The 25,980-nt window shown below is 37.7% G+C and overlaps 1 protein-coding gene across 2 annotated transcripts; it reads right to left on the bottom strand.

Moving 5' to 3' along the window:
* Positions 1 to 52: 52 nt before the first annotated feature.
* On the bottom strand, positions 53 to 21,299 carry LOC110757866 (UPF0481 protein At3g47200-like). Of its 2 annotated transcripts, none has more exons than XM_088251224.1 (2): positions 20,879 to 21,299; positions 53 to 1,482 (listed from the first exon to the last, which is right to left on the bottom strand). In XM_088251224.1, exon 2 carries the CDS (start codon positions 1,442 to 1,444, stop codon positions 53 to 55), a length of 1,392 nt encoding a protein of 463 aa, XP_088107350.1. In that variant the 5' UTR covers positions 1,445 to 1,482; positions 20,879 to 21,299. The 2 variants fall into 2 exon arrangements, 1 of the variants encoding a protein (XP_088107350.1); XR_015834779.1 differs by lacking the exon at positions 53 to 1,482 and adding an exon at positions 20,073 to 20,755.
* Between the last annotated feature and the right edge of the window lie 4,681 nt (positions 21,300 to 25,980).

Raw genomic sequence — 25,980 nt, 5'->3', positions numbered from 1 at the left:
AAAATAAAATTCAGAAAAAAGAAAAAAAGAAAGGAAAACAACATCAGCAGATTTACTTGTAGTAGGAGAGAACAGTATAAATTGTCTGTGTGATGGTAAGAATGAGAATAACGACGACCCCACTGGAAACAGACCAGATTGATGATGGATTGTATAAATAATCTCGTTTGATCATTGTGAGCCAACTCCTTAGCCAGCGACGCTTACAATACATTTCCACAGAACAGGTGAGGTCACCGAAGTAGAGCAAGTCGTCTTCAATTTCAATGTCCTTGCAAACCCTAGTGAAGAAACAGGCCATGTCCTCCTTGCTCAACTGCGTTTCTATAATTCCTTTCGCCATCATAAATTCGGCATCTTTGGTAGACTTAATAAGGCAACTGAACAACTTTGCATAAGAGGTAACGTAATAATTTGTGTGCTTTAGGGCACACAGTTCATAGGCTATGAGGTTTCTTACGAAACGTTCTCCATTCTCTCCAATACACAGTGGAGGGATTCTCATCAACCCAGTTTCGAAGGTAATGCCAAGCAGATGATCAGTTTGCGTGGATTCTCTACGTTCAACATCCACTCCGATTTCAGTTTGCGTGGATTCTCTACGTTCAAAATCCACTCCGATTTCCAGAAGCTCTGTCACTGAGGGAATCGGGTGATAAAAATTACGACGATTACGAGGATCCACCGGTCCAAGGGCAGCACCTCTTGCGATGTCAAGTAAATGTCTTTCACTCGATATGTTTTCCACTGGCATTGAGATGCGGAATACGTTTCCAAAGAACCGCGCAGCAAGGTACCGAAGAGCTTCGTTTTCTTCCTCTGTGAGTTCAAATAAACAGGCAGCAACTTTCCAAGGAAGTTGGTTTTCAAGTAGCAACAAGTCATCTCTAATTGCCGACAATATCCATGGCGTTTTTAAAATTGGATCGTGGTGCCGGTACCCCAAATTGTGTCTGCGGAAAAGTTCAATAATAAAGCAACCATCAACCACCATCATTTCTACAAATCTATCACTGCTCAGATTATCAAACTTTTCGTCGTAGCAATCACGACAAAATTGTTCCATACTCCTAATTGTTGCCACGAACGTCTCCAAACGGGTGTTCTGATTTTGTTTCCGTTCAATGTGGCCATGCAAGTACCACAGCTTCATTTCTTCCATGGCCTGCAACTTCTTTTCTCCATGATGATACGGCCCAATTGAAACCAAACTTGGGACGAAATCCTCTTCGTTGTGCCTAAACAGTTTATGAGGGACTCTATATATGCAAGTTTGATCTGGTAATGGAGATTCCTGCCGAAGTTTTCCTTGTATTGAGGATGCTAATAATTTGTCTTTATTTTTGTTTCCGTTCAACGTTTGCTTGCCCACATTATCTGCTTTTTCCTTGTGATCGTCTCTATTTTCCATCACAGAGTGATCTTTTGCATTGCTATCTGTCATCGTAAACTCCTTTTAAAGTCCAAATTTGACTAACTCTGCTGTTATTCAAACGGAAAAGAAATGCAAATAGTTACATATAGGTTTAAAAAATGTCAATAAATTCAAGTACGACCAAAATGGGAACCATACAGAAACTTTCAAGTGAATAATACCTCTTAATCTAATTTATCTGCTTTCTCCACCACCTAATACTTTGAACCATGAGATTCTTAAAAGTTTAGGACCCGTTTGATAACCATTTCAATTTTAGTTTTTAGTTTCATTATTTCATTTTTTGTGTGCTAGAGTATTGAGGAAAATGAGAGTGGAGAGGATGAGGAGAGAGGTTGAGATGGAGGAGTAACAAAAGTGAAAACAAAAACTTGAAATTGAACAATTTCAAATAGATTTCAGTTTGTAATTTTAGTTTTCACTTTTGTTACTCTTCCCTCTCATCCTCCCCCCTCTCATCTTTCCTCTAAATCTCATCTTCACTTTCATTCTCGCTAGCATCGGTTTTGACGTATAAAAATAAGGCTTAATTACACCAATGCCTCTTGAAGCTACGGTCAAATCTCACTTTGCCTCCCCAAGCTTAAAATGGCCCACTTTCCCCTTTGACCAAGGTTTGGTGACCCACTTTGCTCCATGTCGTCAACTTCATCCAAAACTCTGTTAAATCTGATGACATGGCATGGGGTGTTTGAGTAATTTTAAACACGTGGGTTATTTTATGTTAATGTGACTCCACGTAAACTAATCAAACAAATTCATAAAATAAAATAAAATAAAAACAACAATAAAAATTCAAAAAGCCAAAAGAAAAAAAAACACAAATTTTTAAAATTAAGTTATTAGTAAGAAAAAAAATTTGGCATCACAGGCCACATCCTTTTCCCCACAGCCCCGACCTTCCTCCCTACAGCCACCATCTCCCCTAATCTTTCCCACGCTGCCCACGTCACCCTGAAGATGAACTTCATCCACCTGCAACCCGCCCATGGTAGACCACACCCTAGCACGCACCAATATGCCACACTTCCCCCTACAAACCTTGCAACCACCATCCCCTCACTAGACCCAATCATTCACAGCCCGTACCCCAACACACAACCAATTCGCCACACAACAAATGTATCAAAACCCATGAATACCCAGAAGCCAAAATAAAAAAACCTCATATGTATGCTATCTATTAGCAGTTGTCATCTTGGGAAGTTGTCATCTTGTGTGTGAAACACAAAGTCCTTAGTTTATGGCCTTGTTTTAGGGAACTTTGTTTTCTTGCCTTAGGGAAACTTTGTTTTCTTGTCTTAGGGAAACTTTGTTTTCTTGTCTTCTTGACTTCTTGGCTTGTAGTTATAAATGTGTTGTAAGTATTACAAAGTGAAACAAGTTGAAATCAGAAAATATGTTGCAGCTCCAATTCTCTCTACATTCTCCACTCTCTCTACTTAATCTTCTCTATGTTTGACATGGTATCAGAGCAGCAATCTTGCTGACTCTAGTCTCGAATTGTTGCTGCTATCATGGGAGAAAACGATTTCTTTTCCACTGAAAGTAGCACCACCGATCCGGCTACTCCTTCTCAACCTACCTTCATAGAATTTGCTGCTCAAATGGCTGAGTTGATGAAGGCACAAGCATCGACATCAACTACGACCCCGACTCCGACAATTACCTATGAAACCTCTTCTGCACAAATTGGCATTAAATTGGATGGCTCCAACTATGCCTTGTGGTCTCAAGTTATTGAGATGTATGTTGCTGGCAAAGACAAGCTGGGATATCTCACTGGTGAACTCCCAGCACCTTCTCAGTCAAACTCGACATTCAACCGATGGGTAACAGAGAATGCAATTGTGAAAGGGTGGCTAATCAACTTCATGGAGCCAAGATTAATTGGCAATTTCATTCGATTTCCGACGGCCACGGGAGTTTGGGATGCAATAGCCACAACTTACTTTGATGGCACGGACACCTCTCAGGTGTATGATCTTAAAAGGCGAATCTCCCGTATGTGACAAGGGGGAGGCTCGATTGAAACTTACTACAACGATCTCCAAGGTTTATGGCGAGAGATCGATTTTCGTCGTCCAAATGAGATGAAGTGCGAGTTGGATATCAAGAAATACTATGATATCATCCAAGAAGATCGAGTTTATATTTTCTTGGATGGCTTGGACGATCGATTGGACAAAGCTAGAAGTGATGTGCTCCAAATGAGTCCTTTTCCTACAGTAGAGCAAGCTTATGCTCACGTTCGAAGAGAAGATATCCGACAAGCTGTGATGTTAGGAGCTCCAACACCAACCGGAGTAGGACTGGCAACAAAAGGAACATACCGACCCTCTCGCCCAATTCCAAAGTCCACTTCCCCAGTTGCTGCTCCCCTCCAGCTGCAGACAGTTGCCAACAAAACTACTTCCCCTACTCGACCTAAGGCTCCTACAGATGGGAATGGTTGCACTCATTGCGGGAATCCAAAACACACTCGAGAAACCTGTTTTAAATTGCATGGCTATCTAGATTGGTGGGAAGGTCTCAAGGCTCGCAAACTTGCTGGAGGAATGGGTTGTGCTGCCCTTGTCACCACGGATCCTCTGCTAACGTTAATTCCTCAAGAAGAGTCTACCCCAGCACCAGAAAATGAGTCTTCAACTTTCAATGACTCAGGTAACTGTGGATATGTATTTCATACATCATATACAAGTGACTCCACAGGTTGGATTATTGATTCAGGAGCCACAGATCATATGACGTTTGATCCAATCGATTTTCTGAGTACAACCACACCACAACGAACGAGTATTGCCAACGCAAATGGTGTTACCTCTCCTGTGATGGGTGCTGGAACCATTGGCCTCTCTCCATCTCTTTCGCTTGAAAATACTTTGCTTGTTCCATCATTATCTAATAAATTGATGTCTGTTGGACAAGCTACTGAGCAAATGAATTGTTGTGTACTCATGTATCCCAACTTCTGTTTATTTCAGGATATTCTCATCAAGGAGATCATTGGTCGTGGTACTAAAAGAGGGGGGTTGTACTATGTGGATGATTTCAGTATGGGAAAAGCAAATAGTGTGAAGCACTCGACTACTTGGAAAGATCAACAACTTTGGCTATGGCACCGGCGTTTGGGGCATCCGTCTTTTGGTTATATGAGACATCTATTTCCAGATTTGTTTTCAAGCACTTCTACCACTGATTTCCAATGTGATACTTATATCTTAGCCAAGAGCCACAGAGTCTCTTATCCATTAAGTACGAATAAAAGTGTTACTCCATTTGCTTTGATACATTCTGATGTTTGGGGTCCTTCGCCTATCTCTACAATTTCTGGTTTCCGGTGGTTTGTCACCTTTGTCGATGATTGTACCTGCATGACTTGGCTCTTCCTAATGAAAAATAAAACTGAAGTGTTTCCCATATTCAAGTCATTTCACAAGCAAATTGAAACTCAATTCTCTACCAAGATTCAAATTCTTCGTTCTAACAATGGGGGTGAATATATCAATCATGACTTTCAGGCTTACTTCCAAATGCATGGCATGATCCCTGAGACCACTTGTCCTCAAACTCCTCAACAGAATGGTGTTGCGAAATGGAAAAATCGACATCTCCTTGAAACAACACAAGCCCTTCTAATTGGAGCCCATGTTCCTCGCCACCATTGGGATGATGCTATAGTCACGGCAGTCTACCTCATCAACCGAATGCCTTCCAAGGTTTTAGACTTCCGGACTCCATTACAGGCACTTGCCCAACATGGCCCCTTGCCCTCCGTTCAGATGCTTCCGCCTCAAGTATTTGGTTGTGTGGCATTTGTCCACCTCCATAAGAATCAACGTGGTAAACTGGATCCATGTTTCTCAGATGTGATTTGTTAGGCTATGCTGCCCATCAGAAGGGATATCGATGCCATCACCCCTCAAGCCATCGTATGTATGTCACCGTTGATCGGTGCATAAATTACATATCATTTTGTACCCTTTTAACTTATGATTTGGTTATGTTTTTGAGTTAAACTTGTGCTTTTAATCCTTTTTGTGTTTATCTTTCAGTTCATTGAGCTTTAGGTAATAATGATGGCTTTAGAGAGCATAATTCATGCAATTCAAGCATGTTAAGGCCTAATTTGGATGAATGGATGAAGAGCTTAAAGACAAACTCATTTTGGCTACAGCCCCCTGCCAGTCCAGTTCCGTAGGTCATATTGCAAGCATTGTTTCAACAATCTACATAGCTCGAATGAGGCCACATTCTTCATGAAAGTTGTTCCAATGGGTGTGTACTATAACATATCCAAATTTCAGCCGCATTGGATAAATATGGAGTCTGTTACCTAGCAAACACAGAGCCATGCTCAGGATGGATCTTATCAGCGCGGAAAATGAGTTAGCAATTTGTTTCGGCCTTAACTTCTTCCTCCGACCTTGGATTGGCCCAAATAACATATGGCTGGAAAGAAGACATTCTGAACTTCAATTTAGAGTGCTTAAAGTCCTAATTTGATTAAGAGAAGCCCAAGTTGTAAGCCCTTGAAGTTGCTGGTCATGCTGACCTCAGCATGTGCTGGTTGGATGCTTGGTCATGGTGAGCTAGGTATGAGCTATCATTTCTGGTTGGAAGCTTGGTCATGGTGACATGAAGATGAGCTAGGGCTGCTGGTGGGATTTAGTGGTGAAGTGCATCAACCAATTCAAGATTTTCTAATACAAGTGCATCACCCATTTCAGATTTTCTAATACAAGTGCATCAACCATTTCAGATTTTATAATTCAAGTGTTGTATGCATTAGTCTTATTGAATTCTGATTTTCACTTCCCCTAGGCCTATAAATAGGGAAGTTCTCTAAGCTTGTAAACACACCCCAAGGGGGGGAGCTCTCAAGCACTTCTCTAGAGCTCCCTTCCCTTCTCTCCCTCAAATTCTCTTAGTTTCCCTTTGTAGTTCTCAATTGTTGTAATAAGATCATTCTATTAAATTTTCTTTGTACTAAATATCAAACACTTTTCCTTTCTCTTCTTCTAATTCTCTAAAGCTTTCAAACACATGTTCTTCCAAAATCCTCAAAGTTCTCAAACATCTCTCTACTTCCCTTCTCTTCCAAAAGTCTCCATGTCTCAAACACTTCACAAACACATTTCTCTTCCTTCCCTAAGTTCTCAAATTCTCCAAGTTCACAAACATCCTCCAAGTTCTCAACCACTCTCTTCCAAATTCTCAAAGTTCCTAAACACTCTCTTCCAAAATCCACAAAGCTCTCAAAACACCTCTCTACTTTCTTCTCCAAATCCTCCAAGTTCTCAAACACTCTCTTCCAAATTCCCCATGTCTTAAACACATTCCCTTCCAAAATCCTCAAAGCTCTCAAACACATGTTCTTCCAAAATTCTCTAAAGTTCCCAAACACTTTCTTCTCCCTCCTCAAAGTTCTCAAACACTTCCTTTCTTCCTCAAAGTTCTCTTAGTTTCCTTAATGTTTTCTTAGTTGTAATTTATTTTTCTTGTAATGTACATTCTTTCTTAAGTATTCAAGTTTAATTAGTTTCCAAGTTTCAATTATGGTTTTTGTTCTTATTCATTATGCTTATAAGTTAATATGCTAGTTTGAATGATTGATCACCATTTAGGCTTGCATGTTAGCTATCTTGGTTTGAATTAAGAGTATACACCATGCTTTAATTCGAATTGAACTATGAATAGGAAGAGTATGTATGGACATTCGACAACAGGGATTAGATACATGCTTGGTTGTTTAAAATGTTCTTCTATGCTTAATGGGTTCCTAATGCTTAATTTTAGGTTAGACAACAAATGATCAAATTAGGGAATTAGGAACACAAGGTTATGACCACACACCATGGCTTAATCATACTTTAGCTAGAATCAATCCATTAATCTAATTGAACTTGGGAACTTATCTGCTTGAGTTAGTTATTTCTTTCTTCATTGTTTTATTTATTTCCTTTCTTTTTCATTTCTGTTTTGTGTAGGGAAACTAAATTGGATCATTCAATCACCAATCCTCGTGGGATCGACCTCGCACTTACATACGCTATACTACCAAACGGCTCGTGCACTTGCGAGTATCACAAGTTGAGGATGCAACTGAATCCATTTTGGTGCAGCTGTATCTACACAACAAGTTTTTGGCGCCGTTGCCGGGGATCGGTAACATTGTTTGATTCTATTTGGCTTTCCTACTTTATTTTTTTTTCTTAACTGGACAATTTCAAGTTTTAAAGTTAATGACATTAATGGGCAAGTTGTGTTTGTAGTCCAACAGAAAAGGACAATTGCCCAACAAGCAAGAGAACTGGGTTTAAGTCCCAGCTTACACAACCCATTGGTGCTTGTTGCTTTGAAGCATGGAATTGGACGTGTGTTGATTTTTCCTTTTCATTTTTAGTTTTTTTATTATATTTCGTAATCCTTTAATTCTGTTTCAAGTTTTTTGTGTTCGTTTTAGCAATTTATGATAGCTTAATAAAAATGGAGAGAGATGGCAACCTCAATCATAAGAATGGGGAGTGTGGAGCAGTGGGAGAAGTCGCGACCTCCAAATGCATCCATGCTCGACCTAATCGCTTCAAGGGGGAGTATTCCAATCTTTTCTCTTTAGTTGTTTTGTTATTATTTTAGTAATTTTAATTTTCTATTTCTTTTATTAAAAAAAAATTAAAAAGATTTTTTATATTAGCTGACTCGTGGTAACTCCAGTGAGCGTCTCCGTCAATACAGTGTCTAGGAGTTCTTTAGGCGACACCTTCGGTGTCTAAGAAGTTTGGGTTTTAAGTGGGACCTTTGTGACCCCTCCAACCTTCCCGGATCCCCTGGCTGTGTTTTCTGAGGCCCTTAACTGGTCATCCGTGAGTTGCTTGTATATTGTGTTTTTAAATTAAGTTTTTTTTTTTTTTAATTTTCTTTGTTTTCTTTTCTGTTGAGTCTTTGTTTTTGTTTTGTTTCTGTTTTTGTTTTGTTATGTTAGTTTATTTATTTACGTGGTATGGTTAGTTAGTTTATTTCTGAGTGTTAAAACACTTTTTTTTATTTCAAACATTGCATTAAAACAAAAACAAAAACAAAAACAAAAATAAAAACAATAAAAATAAAAAAACAACATCATCATCTTCTTCATCATCTTCTTCATCTTCTTCATCTCCATCATCATCATGGCTTGCCTCTATTTTCTCGCACTTGTAGAATCTGCAGCAGCTCCACATGGTCCTCATTTTTTCTCTGCAGTGCTTCCACGTGCTGATTGGCACAATAGAGCCGCTTCTGCAAGTCCGCCACCATAGCCTTCAAGGAAGCTATTTCCTCGCTCATCGCGGCACACTCCCGTGTTCTCGCCAGCAATCGCATGCCCAAATTGGTAGCCGAGACCGCGTGGAGTACAGTTAAATTGTGGGACTCCTCCACCGCTGCCTTGTCAGACCTCTGTGCCACATGCAGATGATCTGTCGGTGTGAGCTTGTTACCAATCATGCCTCCAAGCAGCGCTGCTCTGTTCGGCATTGCCTCAGAAAAGTTCGGTATTACCTCAGCAAAGTTTGAGGCCGTACCGTGATGATATGTGGAGTTTGGGAAGACATGGTTTTGAGGAGCCCTTATCTGCGCATTCGGTGGTGCAAGGGACAGTTCAAGGCTAAGATCATCAAGGTGAGTGCATGAGGATGCCATTGTTTTGTTTTTGGATTTTTTGATGTTTTCTCTAAATTTGCAGGAAGAAATGCGGGGTGCTCTTCTACTTCACCGAGATGAGTTTAAATAGACTTATGCAGATGAGGGAGCCGAAAGCACTTCGGATCTCGAGGGTGCTATCCTGTGCTCTTTTCTCTCGGATCCCTTCATTTCTGGCGCAAATTGCGAGCACGTTTTTTTTTTTAAAAGGGAGCATGTCTACACTTTCACTTACTTTTGCCTCCCTGTTTTCTGATGTTTGTGTTTTTGCTTTTTCAGTTTTTATTTTATTTTATTTTATTTTATTTTATTTTCAATTATTTTCTTCTTGTTTGACTGGTTTCTTAATAATGTAGTTGGAAGAAGAGACAAAATTAAAGATGCGTCTTGGACACCTGGTGCAAGAATCCCAACTCTTCTTTTAAATTATTGTTTGAATTGCGTGTTTATTTCAGTTTATTTATTTATTTATTTATTTTGTTTTTTATTTAATTAGGTAGTATAATTTAAAACTCATAGGATATTCTTTGAAGGAGCTAAATTTTTGGTAACTCCAGTGAGCAACCGCAGTCTATACAGTGTCTAGGAGTTCTTTAAGGCGACACCTTCGGTGTCTAAGAAGTTAGGGTTTTAAGCGGGACCATTGTGACCCCTCCAACCTTCCCGGAACCCCTGGCTGTGTTTTCTGAGGCCCTTAACTGGTCATCCTTAAGTTTTTCTCTTAAAAGAAGAAGCAGTTATTTGTGTATTTACTTAACTAAAAATAAAAAATAAAAATAAAAAAAATCTTGTTTGGGTCTTCGTGTTTTTGTTTGATTGTCGTTCTTTACATTTAGGGTCAATCGTTTCTTTGAGATAGCTAACGTTTTTATTTTCCAATTAAAGAAAAAAAAACACACATACACTTTAAAATTAAATCATAAATAAAAACTGAAATCATTTCTTCTTGGCGCTCGGTGTCTCGACCATAGGAGCTTTGAGTTTGGCCCTCTGGCTGTCCTCTTCCGGGGCTTCACGCACAGCCTCTTGGGGCTCATCACTTGAGCTCCCAAAGATCGCAATCTTAGCTTGAGCGTAACTACTCTCGCGATCCGCTTGCTTGCGTTTACCCGGTCGGTCTAGGTCCTCCAGTTGCTTTCTCATGTCGCGAGAGTACAACTCTACCATCTTTGATAGATTTTTATTCTCGTCTCGCAATACTTCTAGCTGGTGTCGATTCACCTCCACAATCCTTGACCTCTCCCTTTTCAAGCTTTTTATAGCACTCTGACAGTCTTCAACCAAACTTCGCTCCGCCGCCAACTGAGCTTTAAGCACCTCTACCTCATGGGACTTCGCAAGTAGGCGATGACCCAAACTTGCGACACATGCTGTACTCTGCACGCTCAGTGCCAGGGCATCACTCGTGACTCGGTTGTCATCCCTTGTCCCGAACACATGAATATCTTTGGGAGTCACTAAATTTCTGCCAACTCCAATAGCAACATCGTTGTCTAGGAGTATTGAGTCATTGACAGACACAGGCCCCCGTGAGGAGCCAAAGTAGGGCATCCATACTGGTGCTGCTGCTTGGCCCCGTGTTTGAGTCGGTGGAGCTAGGTTGAGATCCAACGAAAATGGGTAGGAAGAGGCCATTTGATTTCTCACTATTTTTCTTCTTTTCTCTTTTGTGTTTCTGAGTTTGTGGTTTTGTTTTTATCCCCTTCTTTTTCCTTCTTATAGATATAGTCTTTGACAAACCCTAGCCATTGCAGCGTCTAAGCATTTCTGAATCTCCAGCATTCATCGAGTCCCACAACCTTCTCGCTTTCCAACCGTACCCAACACATTTATCTCGACGTGACCTTTTTGAACGGACGCGTTCAGTAAAGTCATCACGACTTTGTATGGCCCCGTAATTTCTGCTTGTGGAGTCTGCGGCGCCTCTATGCGTCGACACGTGGCTCCTGCTTTCTGCCCGTGACTATCCATGAGACGACATTAGGGACCACGTGCTTTCTTTTCAGAAATCCCACTTTGCGCTCATAATTCACGTTTTATCTTCTTTTAAAAAAAATAAATAATAATAATAAAATGTGTGGGCTTCAGAATTCATTTTGGGTCGGTTTTTCACCTTGTTTGGGTTTCAAGGTGGGTTAATTTCATTGTGGGCTTTGGGCTTCAAATTTTTTTGGGTTTCAGAATTGTGTGATTAGGGTTTACTGTTTCATTTTTTGTTTGTTTGTTTGTTTGTTTTGTAATTTTTATTTTGGTAATTATTTTATTTGTGTATTTTAATTCTTGTGTGTTTTGTGATTTATATTTACTTTAGTACCTTTCATTTCTTGCTATGACATTGCTTGTTCCTAATTTTTAAACATTGAGGACAATGTTCATTTCTAGGTTTGGGGGTATTGGAGTTTAGCATGTAAATTTGATTTTTTTCCTTAATTTAATTTAATTTTTTTGCTTGTTTTTATTTTTATTTTATTTTGTTTGAGTCTTGCTTTTATTTTTATTTTGATTTTATTCACTTTCCGAACACATTTGATGAGATTGTGATAAATGTTTGCATGACTTAAATGAAAATTGGATTTCATTTTATTTTAGTATTTTTTTTTCTTTATTAAAAAAAAAAAATTAATTTGGCATTGTTCTAACATGATATGCTTGAAACCTTCTTTAAACTTGCCATTTGTTTCATAATTTTCCAATTAAAGGATTTGCATGATCTAAAGAATTGTATGAAGCATAAATTAGACTTATATAACCAACCATATAAAGTGAGCTTTTGAGCCTTGTACTTCAATTCATGAGTGTTATATACATACTTTTATTTTCTTGTCATCAAAGTTGTTGTTTGATCTCATTATTCATTGATTTGGTTGAACACTTAAAAGTCATTCATTCTTATGCAATTTGACTTCACGACATTTAAGAAGTGATATTAAGGCCCTCTTTGGATCGTTTGTGCCTTTCAAGCTAACCTTATGCATGCTTAAGCATGATTTTCCATTGTTAACCATTTTGAGCCTACATGTAAACCTTTTCTTTCATTTAACCAATTATATTTCCTCGCCTTAGCCTGAAAAACAAATATTTACCTTTCTAAAGAACTCATGAGCTTTAATTGGGATGTGTTTTTCATACTAAGTTTGGGAATTTCGAAGAAAAAAAAAATCACACAATTGGTGAAAGAAAAGAGAAAAGTTGTGATTAAGTGGTGGTTGAATGAAATTTCATTTTTGGGCCTTCAAAATAAATTGGTGGTTGTTCAGGAAAGGAGTGAATCAATGTAAATGAAGGGTATAAGGAGTTTTGATCAGGTAAAAGAAAAAAATCTAATCGTGATGATTCGAAGTCTTGTAAACAATTATTTTATGCTCTTGCATTGCGAGTTCCTTGGACTTTGTATTATCCATATCCTTCATTTCTTACTCACCTTACACCCTTGGCCCCATTACAACCCATGTTAAAGACCTAAATTGATCTTAAATGTCATGTGGTTGAATTGCATTCATTTTTCTACTTTTAAGTGTTTGACATCCTTCTTGAGATCATATTAATGCAAGTTCTTCATATTTCTATTGCGAGTTAAGTCCCTTATGGTTTAACTCTATTCTCATGTTTATAACTGAGTGTGCATTATAGCCCTCTTCTGAGTGATTCATTTGTGAGAGGACAACTTTGGTGAGATTTGAAGTTGAACTTATGCTTTGTATGATTTTTGAAATTGTGTGAAAACTAAGATTGGGGAATTTGTTGCATTTGGCTATCACACTACTACACTTTGAGCATATTGTGTTTAGAACTTTGCCGCTTTGTAAATAATGTCTAAAAATTGAGCTTTTATTGTTAAAACGTTTAAGTCATGTGCATGAGTCATTTCTCTTCAGAAAATGTTCGGAAAAATTGTTTTAAGTTCTTTGTGTTTTTGTGTTTGTTTTTGTTTTTGGTTTTGCTTAAGGACTAACAATCTTTAAGTTTTCTAATTACTTTGTTTTACAGAGTCAGTAAAACGTTTGTGGGTATCGTATCTGTTAAACCCTCAGGAGACACAACTCCTCCTACTAGGGATGCCTAGAGGTTTAAAGGCTTGTTGCATATGCTAAATGCAATCGAGTTACCTACGAAAGTGGTTTAGTTAACTTCTAGTTTTGTTTTTAACTTTGTTTTGTGTTGTTTTGCTCGAGGACTAGCAAAATCTAGGTTTGGGGGTATTTGATCGGTGCATAAATTACATATCATTTTGTACCCTTTTAACTTATGATTTGGTTATGTTTTTGAGTTAAACTTGTGCTTTTAATCCTTTTTGTGTTTATCTTTCAGTTCATTGAGCTTTAGGTAATAATGATGGCTTTAGAGAGCATAATTCATGCAATTCAAGCATGTTAAGGCCTAATTTGGATGAATGGATGAAGAGCTTAAAGACAAACTCATTTTGGCTACAGCCCCCTGCCAGTCCAGTTCCGTAGGTCATATTGCAAGCATTGTTTCAACAATCTACATAGCTCGAATGAGGCCACATTCTTCATGAAAGTTGTTCCAATGGGTGTGTACTATAACATATCCAAATTTCAGCCGCATTGGATAAATATGGAGTCTGTTACCTAGCAAACACAGAGCCATGCTCAGGATGGATCTTATCAGCGCGGAAAATGAGTTAGCAATTTGTTTCGGCCTTAACTTCTTCCTCCGACCTTGGATTGGCCCAAATAACATATGGCTGGAAAGAAGACATTCTGAACTTCAATTTAGAGTGCTTAAAGTCCTAATTTGATTAAGAGAAGCCCAAGTTGTAAGCCCTTGAAGTTGCTGGTCATGCTGACCTCAGCATGTGCTGGTTGGATGCTTGGTCATGGTGAGCTAGGTATGAGCTATCATTTCTGGTTGGAAGCTTGGTCATGGTGACATGAAGATGAGCTAGGGCTGCTGGTGGGATTTAGTGGTGAAGTGCATCAACCAATTCAAGATTTTCTAATACAAGTGCATCACCCATTTCAGATTTTCTAATACAAGTGCATCAACCATTTCAGATTTTATAATTCAAGTGTTGTATGCATTAGTCTTATTGAATTCTGATTTTCACTTCCCCTAGGCCTATAAATAGGGAAGTTCTCTAAGCTTGTAAACACACCCCAAGGGGGGGAGCTCTCAAGCACTTCTCTAGAGCTCCCTTCCCTTCTCTCCCTCAAATTCTCTTAGTTTCCCTTTGTAGTTCTCAATTGTTGTAATAAGATCATTCTATTAAATTTTCTTTGTACTAAATATCAAACACTTTTCCTTTCTCTTCTTCTAATTCTCTAAAGCTTTCAAACACATGTTCTTCCAAAATCCTCAAAGTTCTCAAACATCTCTCTACTTCCCTTCTCTTCCAAAAGTCTCCATGTCTCAAACACTTCACAAACACATTTCTCTTCCTTCCCTAAGTTCTCAAATTCTCCAAGTTCACAAACATCCTCCAAGTTCTCAACCACTCTCTTCCAAATTCTCAAAGTTCCTAAACACTCTCTTCCAAAATCCACAAAGCTCTCAAAACACCTCTCTACTTTCTTCTCCAAATCCTCCAAGTTCTCAAACACTCTCTTCCAAATTCCCCATGTCTTAAACACATTCCCTTCCAAAATCCTCAAAGCTCTCAAACACATGTTCTTCCAAAATTCTCTAAAGTTCCCAAACACTTTCTTCTCCCTCCTCAAAGTTCTCAAACACTTCCTTTCTTCCTCAAAGTTCTCTTAGTTTCCTTAATGTTTTCTTAGTTGTAATTTATTTTTCTTGTAATGTACATTCTTTCTTAAGTATTCAAGTTTAATTAGTTTCCAAGTTTCAATTATGGTTTTTGTTCTTATTCATTATGCTTATAAGTTAATATGCTAGTTTGAATGATTGATCACCATTTAGGCTTGCATGTTAGCTATCTTGGTTTGAATTAAGAGTATACACCATGCTTTAATTCGAATTGAACTATGAATAGGAAGAGTATGTATGGACATTCGACAACAGGGATTAGATACATGCTTGGTTGTTTAAAATGTTCTTCTATGCTTAATGGGTTCCTAATGCTTAATTTTAGGTTAGACAACAAATGATCAAATTAGGGAATTAGGAACACAAGGTTATGACCACACACCATGGCTTAATCATACTTTAGCTAGAATCAATCCATTAATCTAATTGAACTTGGGAACTTATCTGCTTGAGTTAGTTATTTCTTTCTTCATTGTTTTATTTATTTCCTTTCTTTTTCATTTCTGTTTTGTGTAGGGAAACTAAATTGGATCATTCAATCACCAATCCTCGTGGGATCGACCTCGCACTTACATACGCTATACTACCAAACGGCTCGTGCACTTGCGAGTATCACAAGTTGAGGATGCAACTGAATCCATTTTGGTGCAGCTGTATCTACACAACAACCGTGGATGTCACTTTTATGGAGTCTGAGATGTTCTTCCATGGTCCAATGTCCACCTCACCTTCTCAAAGGGACATCCAAAGAGAAACAATGAGAAAATATACTATGGAAATTCAAGAACTTGAAGATTGGAGCACAATGAGCCCAAGAGACGAAGGCACAAATGTAATCTGCCAGCCAGTGATCGGTCGCTTTGAAGAACTGAAGACGAAATTAGAATCTGCCTGGAAACGACCGATCGCCAGGAACCCAGTGACTGGTCGCTTCGAAGAACTGAAGATGAAATTCGAACCTGCCAAAAAGCGACCGGTCGCTAGGAAGAGCTGATGACCAAAATCGAATCTGCCTGGAAACGACCGGTGGCCAGGAAGCCAGTGACCGGTCGCTGCAAAGCAGACTGCCCGGAATTTTTTCTAATTTTATCAACGATGATGATGAAGACCCCCCTCACATCTCAGTACCCACTAATCAATCTCCTGAGAATAATCCTGAGGTAAGTGCTTCTACTACACCTACAGCTTTAGTTGATGAAACTATTAGATATCACTTACCTGTTAGACAGAACCGTGGAAAACCTCCAAATAGTTATTCACCAGACAATGGCAAAACATCAAAGTATCCTATCGCAAACTACGTTTCTACTGGCAAATTATCCGAACCATTCAAAGGCTTCGCACATCAGTTATCAGCAATTCACATTCCAACCAAAGTGAGTGAAGCATTGAAGGATCCAAAATGGGTTCAAGCGATGAAGGAGGAGATGCAAGCTTTGGACAAAAATCAGACGTGGACACTGGAGAACTTGCCTAAAGGAAAGAGGACTGTCGGATGCAGATGGGTGTACACTTTGAAATACAATGCTGATGGGTCTATTGAACAGTACAAAGCAAGGCTTGTCGCAAAGGGATACACACAGACTTACGGTATTGACTATGAAGAAACCTTTGCCCCTGTTGCAAAGCTTAACATCGTTTGAGTGCTATTGTCCATTGCAGCAAATCTTGATTGGGCTCTCCACCAATTTGATGTGAAGAATGCCTTCTTGCACGGAGAACTCAAAGAAGAAGTATATATGGATATCCCACCAGGATATGTTACATCTACTCATGCTAATGTGGTGTGCAGACTACGAAAGGCATTGTACGGATTGAAGCAGTCTCCCCGTGCTTGGTTCGGGCGCTTTACCTTGGCAATGAAACATAATGGTTTTAAGCAGAGTAACTCTGATCATACCCTTTTCTTAAAACACCAGGGAGGAAAGGTAACGGCGCTGATAATTTATGTTGATGATATGATTATTATTGGAAATGATACGCATGAAATTTCTCAACTACAAAAATGTATGGCAAAAGATTTTGAAATGAAGAATCTTGGTGGACTCAAGTATTTCTTGGGCATTGAAGTTGCTCGATCAAAGCATGACATATTTCTCTCTCAAATAAAATATGTTCTAGATTTATTGGCAGAAACAGGAATGCTAGATTGTAAACCTGTGGACACTCCAATCATTCAAAATCACCACTTTGGGGAATATCCTAATCAAGTACCCACTAGCAAAGAAAGATACCAAAGATTAGTGGGGCGATTGATCTACTTGTCTCACACCCGACCCGACATCACATATGCTGTAAGTGTTGCTAGTCAGTGTATGCATTGTCCAAGTGAAGATCATATGGATGCGATTCTTCGGATTCTTAAGTATTTGAAGTCAGAACCAGGAAAAGGACTTATGTTCTCTAAAAATGGTCATCTAAATATCAGTGGCTATACAGATGCAGATTGGGCAGGAAACGTCACTGATAGACGATCAACATCAGGTTACTTCACATTTGTAGGAGGTAACTTGGTTACTTGGAGAAGCAAGAAGCAGAATGTCGTTGCCTTGTCTAGTGCAGAAGCTGAATTCAGAGGAATGACCAAAGGAATTTGCGAACTCCTTTGGTTAAAGAGATTGCTTACAGAGATTGGATATGCACCTACATTAGGAATGCATCTACAGTGTGATAACAAGGTTGCAATATCCATTGCACACAATCCAGTCCAACATGATCGCACTAAACATGTTTAAGTGGATCGACACATCATTAAAGAAAAACTTGAAAACAAAGAAATTCAGCTTCCGTTTGTCAAGTCCGAAGACCAGCTGGCAGATATATTGACAAAAGCAGTTTCTAGCAGAGTATTCCACAACTCATTGATCAAGTTGGGCATTGGTGATATCTATGCACCAACTTGAGAGGGAGTGTTAGCAGTTGTCATCTTGTGAAGTTGTCATCTTGTGTGTGAAACACAAAGTCCTTATTTTATGGTTACCTTGTTTTAGGGAACTTTGTTTTCTTGTCTTCTTGACTTCTTGGCTTGTAGTTATAAATGTGTTGTAAGTAATACAAAGTGAAACAAGTTGAAATCAGAAAATATGTTGCAGCTCCAATTCTCTCTACATTCTCCACTCTCTCTACTTAATCTTCTCTATGTTTGACACTATCTCCTTTTAGGAGATTAGAATATCAATTAAGTGAGAAGGGGGAGCGGAATAGGAGTGAAGGGGCAGCGCCATCCCTTCCTCTTCATCTCTTTTTCCCATCATAGGTGACCCACCCCTACAACTCAACAACGTAGGCCCCCTCACCATAGTCCAAAAGAGGAGATTGAGAGGTTGTGAAGAAAAGTAAAAAAGTGAGAGATTGAGGGGCGGAAGATCTAGATTATATGCCCCTTGATTCTTGCTTGTTCTTGAAGTTGGGCGTCTAAAGTTGGGTGTCGATGGTGGAGATTGGATTACGATGGTGATAGGGCTTGAATTTGGGGTGGGCTAGTGTGGTTGGGTTTGCTAACGGGGTGGTGGTGTGATGTGGAGAAGATGGTGGCTAGTGGCTTTTATTTTATATTTTAATTTAGGCTCTTATAAAATTTTCTTTAAATTATTTTCAAGGATGAAATTATCAAAAAGCACATGCCTCGTCATCATATTTAACAGAGTTTTGGATGGAGTTAACGACATGAGCAATGTGAGATTTAACCGTAGTTTCAAGGGACATTGGTGTAATTAAGCCTAAAAATAAAATCATGTCTACTTCCCAAAATCTGAATGATTCATAATTGTTTATTGGTATATTCTAGTGCTGTGCGGTTGGACCGCAAATACCGGAAACCGGCGGTTTCCGACCGATATTTCCGGTCGGCAAACCGTTGACTTTTCCGGTCAATGACCGGTTGCGGTTGGACCACCGAGCCGAAATATGGCGGATGCGGATGCGGTTGCGGTTGCAGGATACCAAAACTGTCGGCAACCACAACCAACCGATATATATATTAAAAAATATATTTTAAATACACCTGCCGAAGAAACTAGAGGTTGAGATCGACTCTCCCTCATTTCATTTCATTCCCTTCAAATTTGAACCCTAGTCATCTCTGAATTTCCTCCTCTCCTCGTCTTCCCCTTGAAACTGAGAAACAGGAGGCCAAAAACCCCACCAAGCCAAGCCAAAAAAAGGAGAAGAAGAGAAACAGAGAGAAGAGAGAAGCAACGAAAGAGGAAGAAAAAGAAAGAAAAGAGAGAAACGAAGAACAAAAAGAAAATGAGAAACAGAGAGAAAAGATAGAAGGGAAGAAGAAGGAAAACAGAAAAAGGAGAGAGAAATGTTTCTCTCTGCTGTTACATTTTCTTCTCACTCTCTTGATATTCTATACAATATTTTAATATTCTAGTGGGGAAATGGGCAAATGGGGTGATGTAATAAATTTTAAATTCTAAATATTAACAACTTTTGATTGTCATGGGATTTTGTAATATTTTAAATGGATGTTAATAAATGCCAAAGGTTTCCTTTCACCTTTCACTGCCCAAGGAAACAAAAAACCAGGAGCCTTCTTCCTTATCTTCTTCTTCCCCTCTCTATTTAACTCATCTCTCTCTCTCTCCCCTCCCTTTTCTCTATTTCCTCTCTGGTTCTTAGGTTAATAACTAAATTTGGTTTTATTTTTTAAATTTCTCTCTCCCTCCTTCTCTGTGTTTGTGATGAATCAAGGTTATTTCTCTCTCTTTCTCTACTTTTTTTTTTTGCAGGTTTGCTATTCCAGTTTTGGTAACCGACCGATACCGCAGCTACCCACGTAACCGGCACTTCCGGTAACCGTCTTTGTGCGGTGCGGCGTTGGTTTGGATTTTGGCTAAACCGCAGGTAGTCGGCTGGTAAACGGTTTCTTTGTTTCGGTGCGGTTACCGCACCGAAAGCACCCCTAGTATATTCTAATATAGACCTATTTCATCCTAAAAATGTTCGGAAAAACCCTTGTATTACACTTATAGAATCGAGATCCAATTTTTATTCCTTATTTAATTTCTATGTCTATTTTTCCTTTGAAGATAAATAGTGAAAACAAATTAAAAGTCCTCGAATTAAGGCATTGTTACTCTCAAATTTTAAATTTGACTATTGAACATAATTAAAAAAAAATTAACTCATATACATCAAATAAAAAAAATCAACATTATAGGTAAAATGCACATATAATTTACTTAACCAAAAGGTCAACATTAATTATAAATAAAATGCATGCATAGACATATAAAATTGTGTTATATTATTAATAGGAAGACTACAGAAAGCTCACGAATCATTCCCCTTTGATAGGTAGACTAACTCAATACTTGAAACTATTTGGTAGGTTCGTAGTTACATAAACCCCTGCTACCTACGTACACAAAGGGGCAACAAAAAATAAAAAAGAGAACCACCATCATCGAGGCCTTGGTGTCGAATGAGAAGAAATTTTAATTTAGGTGTTGTAGAGTTTTTTTTGGTGGAAGGGTGTGAGAGACTTTGGGGAAAGAAAAAGTGTAGGTTTGTATTATAAAGGATTATTGTGCAATTAATTTCACAATGAATGGATAAAGTTGTTTTTTTTTTTTGGGTAAAAAAACACAACAAAAATATATTATTAGGGGCAAAACGGGCATTTCAACAAAAAAAAAGGGGTAAAACGGGCATTGAGAAAAATCAACCTATCTAGCTCAAAAAATCAATTGACACATCATCATGGTTATTAATTCAAATTTTGATATAAACCCAAAATATGGGCCTAAATTGATCCCAAAAAACCCATGAATTTTCCCATTGAATATTTGAACTTTTGGGTTAATATCTAATTTTCTATTTGTTTTTATTCTTTCCGCATAGACCCTAAACCCTTAAAATTAATTATTTCAGTATACGCATAGATGAGTGACATTTTATTTATTCCTGCATAAGAAACCATGATTTAATTAAAAATATCTAAATTTCAATGATAAAAAGAGAGGAAGATCGAGAGCTCTTATGCACAGAAACAGACGTGTAATGGTCATTTTTGTAGGAGAAACTCACCTGCAGGATGATCCAGATTGTCGTTGCAGGCTCTTATTTTGAATGGAATATTTAAGAAACCTAAGAGAAGATGTTTAAGGAAGGACGAAGCCTGCAGGCCCTTTCAATGTGAGAAAACACATCCCCATTCACGCATTGCTCATATTGTTTGTAGTCCTTTTTTTAGTGAACGTAAGTCACACTTATATATCAAGTTTTGCTTCTCTGTTTCTAAATTGTTTTGCCTCCTTTTTTGGGTTATTCTCTTACAAATTTAAAATCATAAAGAAATTGAAGAATAACTGACCCGAAAAGGGAGGTTATATATATCATATGGCTTTGGAATAAAGTTTGACGGTGGAGCAATTTTGTACTGGAGAAGATTAGATCGATGTTGGAGAGAGAAAAGCAAAAGAGAAATTGGTCTCTATCATAACGCAGATATTCGTCCACATTGCTCTCTCTATCATCATGAACTCCTTCCAAACTCCAAATTTGACTGGCTTTTCTTCTGTTCATATAGGGCAAGAATCTGTATTAAGAATATCTGCTTTATGCACGTAGGAGTTAACTCTCTCATTAAGTAAGGGATTCCTACAACTTTCATGGATCATCTTCTTGCTGTTATAAACATTCGTTCCTTTCTGCTTTCCAAAAACAAAACAAACCAAAACAAGCAAACAAAAATATCCCAATATGAATAATTCAAAATTATTGATTGTTTCTTGTAACTCTTGTAACTCTCTACTGAAGATATATGCCTTACTTCAGAAAAATTAAGGTAATTCATATGTATCTATCTCTGCTATTGTAAAGTTGGGAAGAAAGCAGTTTGGGTCATTGGTTTCACCAAAAATATTTGGACAGAAACATCCCTAAAACAATAAAATCCTCAGGATACATGAACTTTATATTTTACATTTCCGAAGGGTATTGTTGTAAACAATCAACAAAATTTAAAATTAAAAAAGCCGAAGAAGAAGGGGAGAACACGCGTAATAAAATAAAAAAATCCGATCATGTGAGAAAACAAGCAAGAGAAGGGGAGATAGGATAAGCAAGAGTTGTTTCCTTCATGGCTTATAAGCACTAACATTTTAGAAATACGAAATAGGTTATGGCCTAGTGGAGGCAAAATTGGGCCTCATCATGGGTTTGGGCTTGGAATATATATATATTTAATTGTCAAAAGATGCTCTTGGGTTCTATTGATTTAATTAATAATTTATTTTTTATTAATTAGAAATTCGTTTTTCAAATAAAATCATTATTTGCAATTCGAATATGATAAACAATTAGAGGTGTCAAACCTCTATATATTGACAATTCGTTCAAACTAGAAAATACAATTTTTGAACAGCATTATCATTCTCATACATGAGCACTTCCTGAGAGAAATCATATCATTGTTCATTAGAAATCAAAGTCACAGTGCTTAGGCTTTGATTTGTGATAGTTTAATCCTGATGGACAGACTCCTATCGAACTACAAGCACAAGGGTAGAGGAGAAATACTGTCTAAAGGACACTGCAACTCTGCATGACTCTATCATCAATCCAAGTCAGTATTCTGTAATTTATTCTACTGTTGATTTGGTTATTCTACTGCATGACTAAAGATAAAAGTATTACTCTGCTGAGGATTCTCTTATATCGGAAGTTAATTGTTTCTTTTTTCGCCAATCTGTTTATGTTCACCACCATGCATTGCACATAAAGTCTTCTCATCTTTCATAAATACATTTTCCTTACCATCAACACGTGGGCCCATCCACACCTCAACATTTACAACAGGTTGGTTGATTGTCTATTTTTTACTGTACCTTGGGGGATACAGTAAAAAATAGACAATCAACCAACATTTTAAAGGGAACCCCTCCCACATGCGGTGGGGCACATACCCTTCTCGAGTACCCATCATCCATCTCATCACTTTTACAATATTGCATGTGGGTGTGACCCTGTGATTTTGCTTTTACGACCTCTGACATCTTCAGCCCTATTAGGTTTAGACTGCTTCCTTCACAAATTTTATATCCACCACACGTTATGCATGGAAGAATTCTTGGCCCCTTTCTTGCTGCAACAGTGACCATGCCCGTGCATGCAACCCTACAAATTAATCCCCTCTTTCTTTTAAATTCCTCTATTCAAATGGAGCACTAAAGTATTGCATTATGTTAGGCTCTCCATGTCAGAATAATTGTATGTTGGAAAATTTATTGATACAAGCGATAAAGGGAGGGAGGAATCGAACTTAGAATCCCGGATGTAAAGGTAAATACACTTAATCACTTTAGTTTAGCTGCAAATCTCTTGCATGTATTAAAATTTTTAAAATTTTAATATTCAAATATTTCTTATATTCTGTAGATGTATAAAATTAGTGGGTGTTTAACTTAGCGGTAGAGGTGTTTGTGTGCAAACCCCATGTGTGCGACTCCGGCCCCTGGATTAGTTGATCGCTCTCTATCTCCAAAAAAAGAAATAGAAGGTTAAAACTTTTCAATCTTACTATTTGTGAAACGTTTTTTCGGTGTTGCATATGTTGTCTTTGTTGCTGAAGAGTTGCATAGTTTATAATTCAATCACATCTCCTTGAAAAAGGTGTCCTATATATCATTTTGTCGGAGGAAATTTCTTTTGGAGTTTGGTTTTTTTTTGTCGAACTTTTAGAGTTTGTTTTAGAAAGAAAACTTTTGTTTATTTATTTCTTCTAGAATAAGTGTGCTTCATTGAGAGAGTTCAAACACAGTGTGCGTTCGTTATTCTCGTGGTTTGGAGTGCGCAATCATAAAGAGGTTATTCTATCCCGGAAGACGTAGGGCAATTTCGTCTTAAAAAGATAAAACTAATTTCTAGACTTGACTGTGTTTTTTTTATATTATATATTATTCAAGCGATAATCTAAATTAATTTATAAAAAAGTTTATATAGATCCAAATTCCTATTGCGGAGTTGGGTTTAATCTTCAGATTTGGTGACTTTGATACAAGTCATTTGACTTTTGTGTCACATAGAATTACATTCCTTTTTAAATATTTTTTTATATAATATTTTTATTATTTTATTTTTAAAATCATTTTTTGTTCCAATGTTGCCCCTTATGACTTGAATCGGGTAATAATCATTTATGTCATATTCACTAAGTGCCAGTTTGGCATTGCTTATTTGGGGTAATAAGTGATTTTTTTTAAATTTTGGGAAGCACAGCTCGTTTGGTAAACTGTGAGAAAATCACTTATTTGTTAAAAATTGCTGTGAGAGAAAGCTATAAGGGAAAGCAGCTAATGAGGTGCTTTCATTTTCTGATTATGCAGGAATTAGTTTCGAAGAGGCGCTAGGTTTAATGATTATGCAGGAATCATTTTTTGATTACGCGGGAATTAGTACCAACAACACTCTTAACAAAAAGTTTACCAAACGCCAAACTGCTTTCTCTCACAACTGATTTCTCTCACAGCAAATCTGACAGCGATTATTTTCATAACACAGCAATGCCAAACTGGCCCTAAGTATTTTCATTGCTAATAATAATACTATTTACCTGTTTGTTAGGTACATAATTTAATGTGGGTGTTTGTCTGATCGACTAGTATAATATGTGGATATTTATTTTATCCATATGTGAGTAAAATCATCAAGGAAAAAATTCAAACTTTAAATTATGGAATTTAATTACAATGAAATAATGCATTAAATTTAGATTTTCAATGTGTTTTCCTTATTTACCTCAAAGGATAAAATCGACTCAACAAAAAAAGTAATAAATGTCAAAGGACCTACATCTAAAACCAAAAACGCAAGGACTAAACCCAATAACAGCTAATCGTTTTGGACCTAGATCTAAGAAGTCCATTAATCTAAAATACGTGCAGCGATATTCGAACTTGGGTGCAAGAGGGTGGGTTCACTGCCCTGATCAGTTGGCCTAACCCATGTTTGCAGTTTTTCATGAATCAAATTCTAATTTTTCTATAAATAAAGTAATTAAAAATAACTCCAACATTATACCATGGTAGAGTATGGTCGCTTGCTATAATTTGTCCCTTTTTTTAATATAGGTGGATATTTATTGATATTATACCCTGAAAGTAAGAAATAATATTGTTGTCCAGTCTTGTTATAACACGTAAACAAGGTATATCATATTACTATATTCCAGTACCATACAATAATTTCTCCTCCGTATCAATTGATTTCCAGTTTTTTTTGACAACCTACGAAGGGTGCAAGTGAGGTTTGCGCCTTGAAACCCATAAAAGAGCACTAACTACCACAACCAAGAATGATAGTACGGGGCTTGTAGCTCATGTGGTTTAGAGCATTTAGATGTGCACCCGAGGTCTCAAGTTCGATTTCCCCTTCTCCATTATCACTTGTATAAAAAATAAAAAAAAGTTATTAAAAAAAATGATACAATTGGGCCTTGTTACCCTTAAAGCACCATCCATCATAAAAGTCATGAATGAACTTAGGATTTCAAAATGGGATAAGCTAAATTCACCTTACGTTACGTGAAGGGGTTACGTGTGAAGTAATATTACGGGTAGACTTGAGTGGGTTGTATTAGAAATTTTGGGCTAAAAAAAACCCCCACCTGTGCTATAGCCCAAATTAATTAGTCCTTACTAAGGATCGTCCTGATAAAATGTTCGATTTAATATAAGGATTAGATGCTCAAATACCATTAAAACAAACACTTCATGTATTTGTATCAATAACCGCATGCAGGGATGGATCCACAGAGGAGCAAGGGTGGTCAAGTGAACCCTGCAACTCTGGAATCTACCATTAGAGAGGAGAAAATTGACCCCTGCAAACTGCTCGATGAAAGTCCCCAAAGAGCGCGCATCATCCTCCAACCCTTGCGCTTCCTCTTTTTTTTTTTTTTTTTGTTCCTCGACGTCAAAATGACATCGTCCTACTAAACCTTTTTTATTTTTTATATTTTTTATAAACCCGGCTAAAACAACGTCATTTTGACTCAAGTTTAAAAAAAGAAAAAAGAAAAAGAGAACAACCTCTGTTTTAACAGAGGCAGACAACCCGACAATTTCCTCCCCTCCCAAAAATGAGCTCAGCTCATTTTTGTACCCATAAACTACTGTACTCAACATATG

Source organism: Prunus avium, chromosome 3, assembly GCF_965620075.1.
Source record: "Prunus avium chromosome 3, drPruAviu1.hap1.1, whole genome shotgun sequence".
Lineage (NCBI taxonomy): Eukaryota > Viridiplantae > Streptophyta > Magnoliopsida > Rosales > Rosaceae > Prunus > Prunus avium.
Note: the sequence above shows the minus strand (reverse complement) of the source record. Positions and strands in the feature narration are given on the sequence as shown.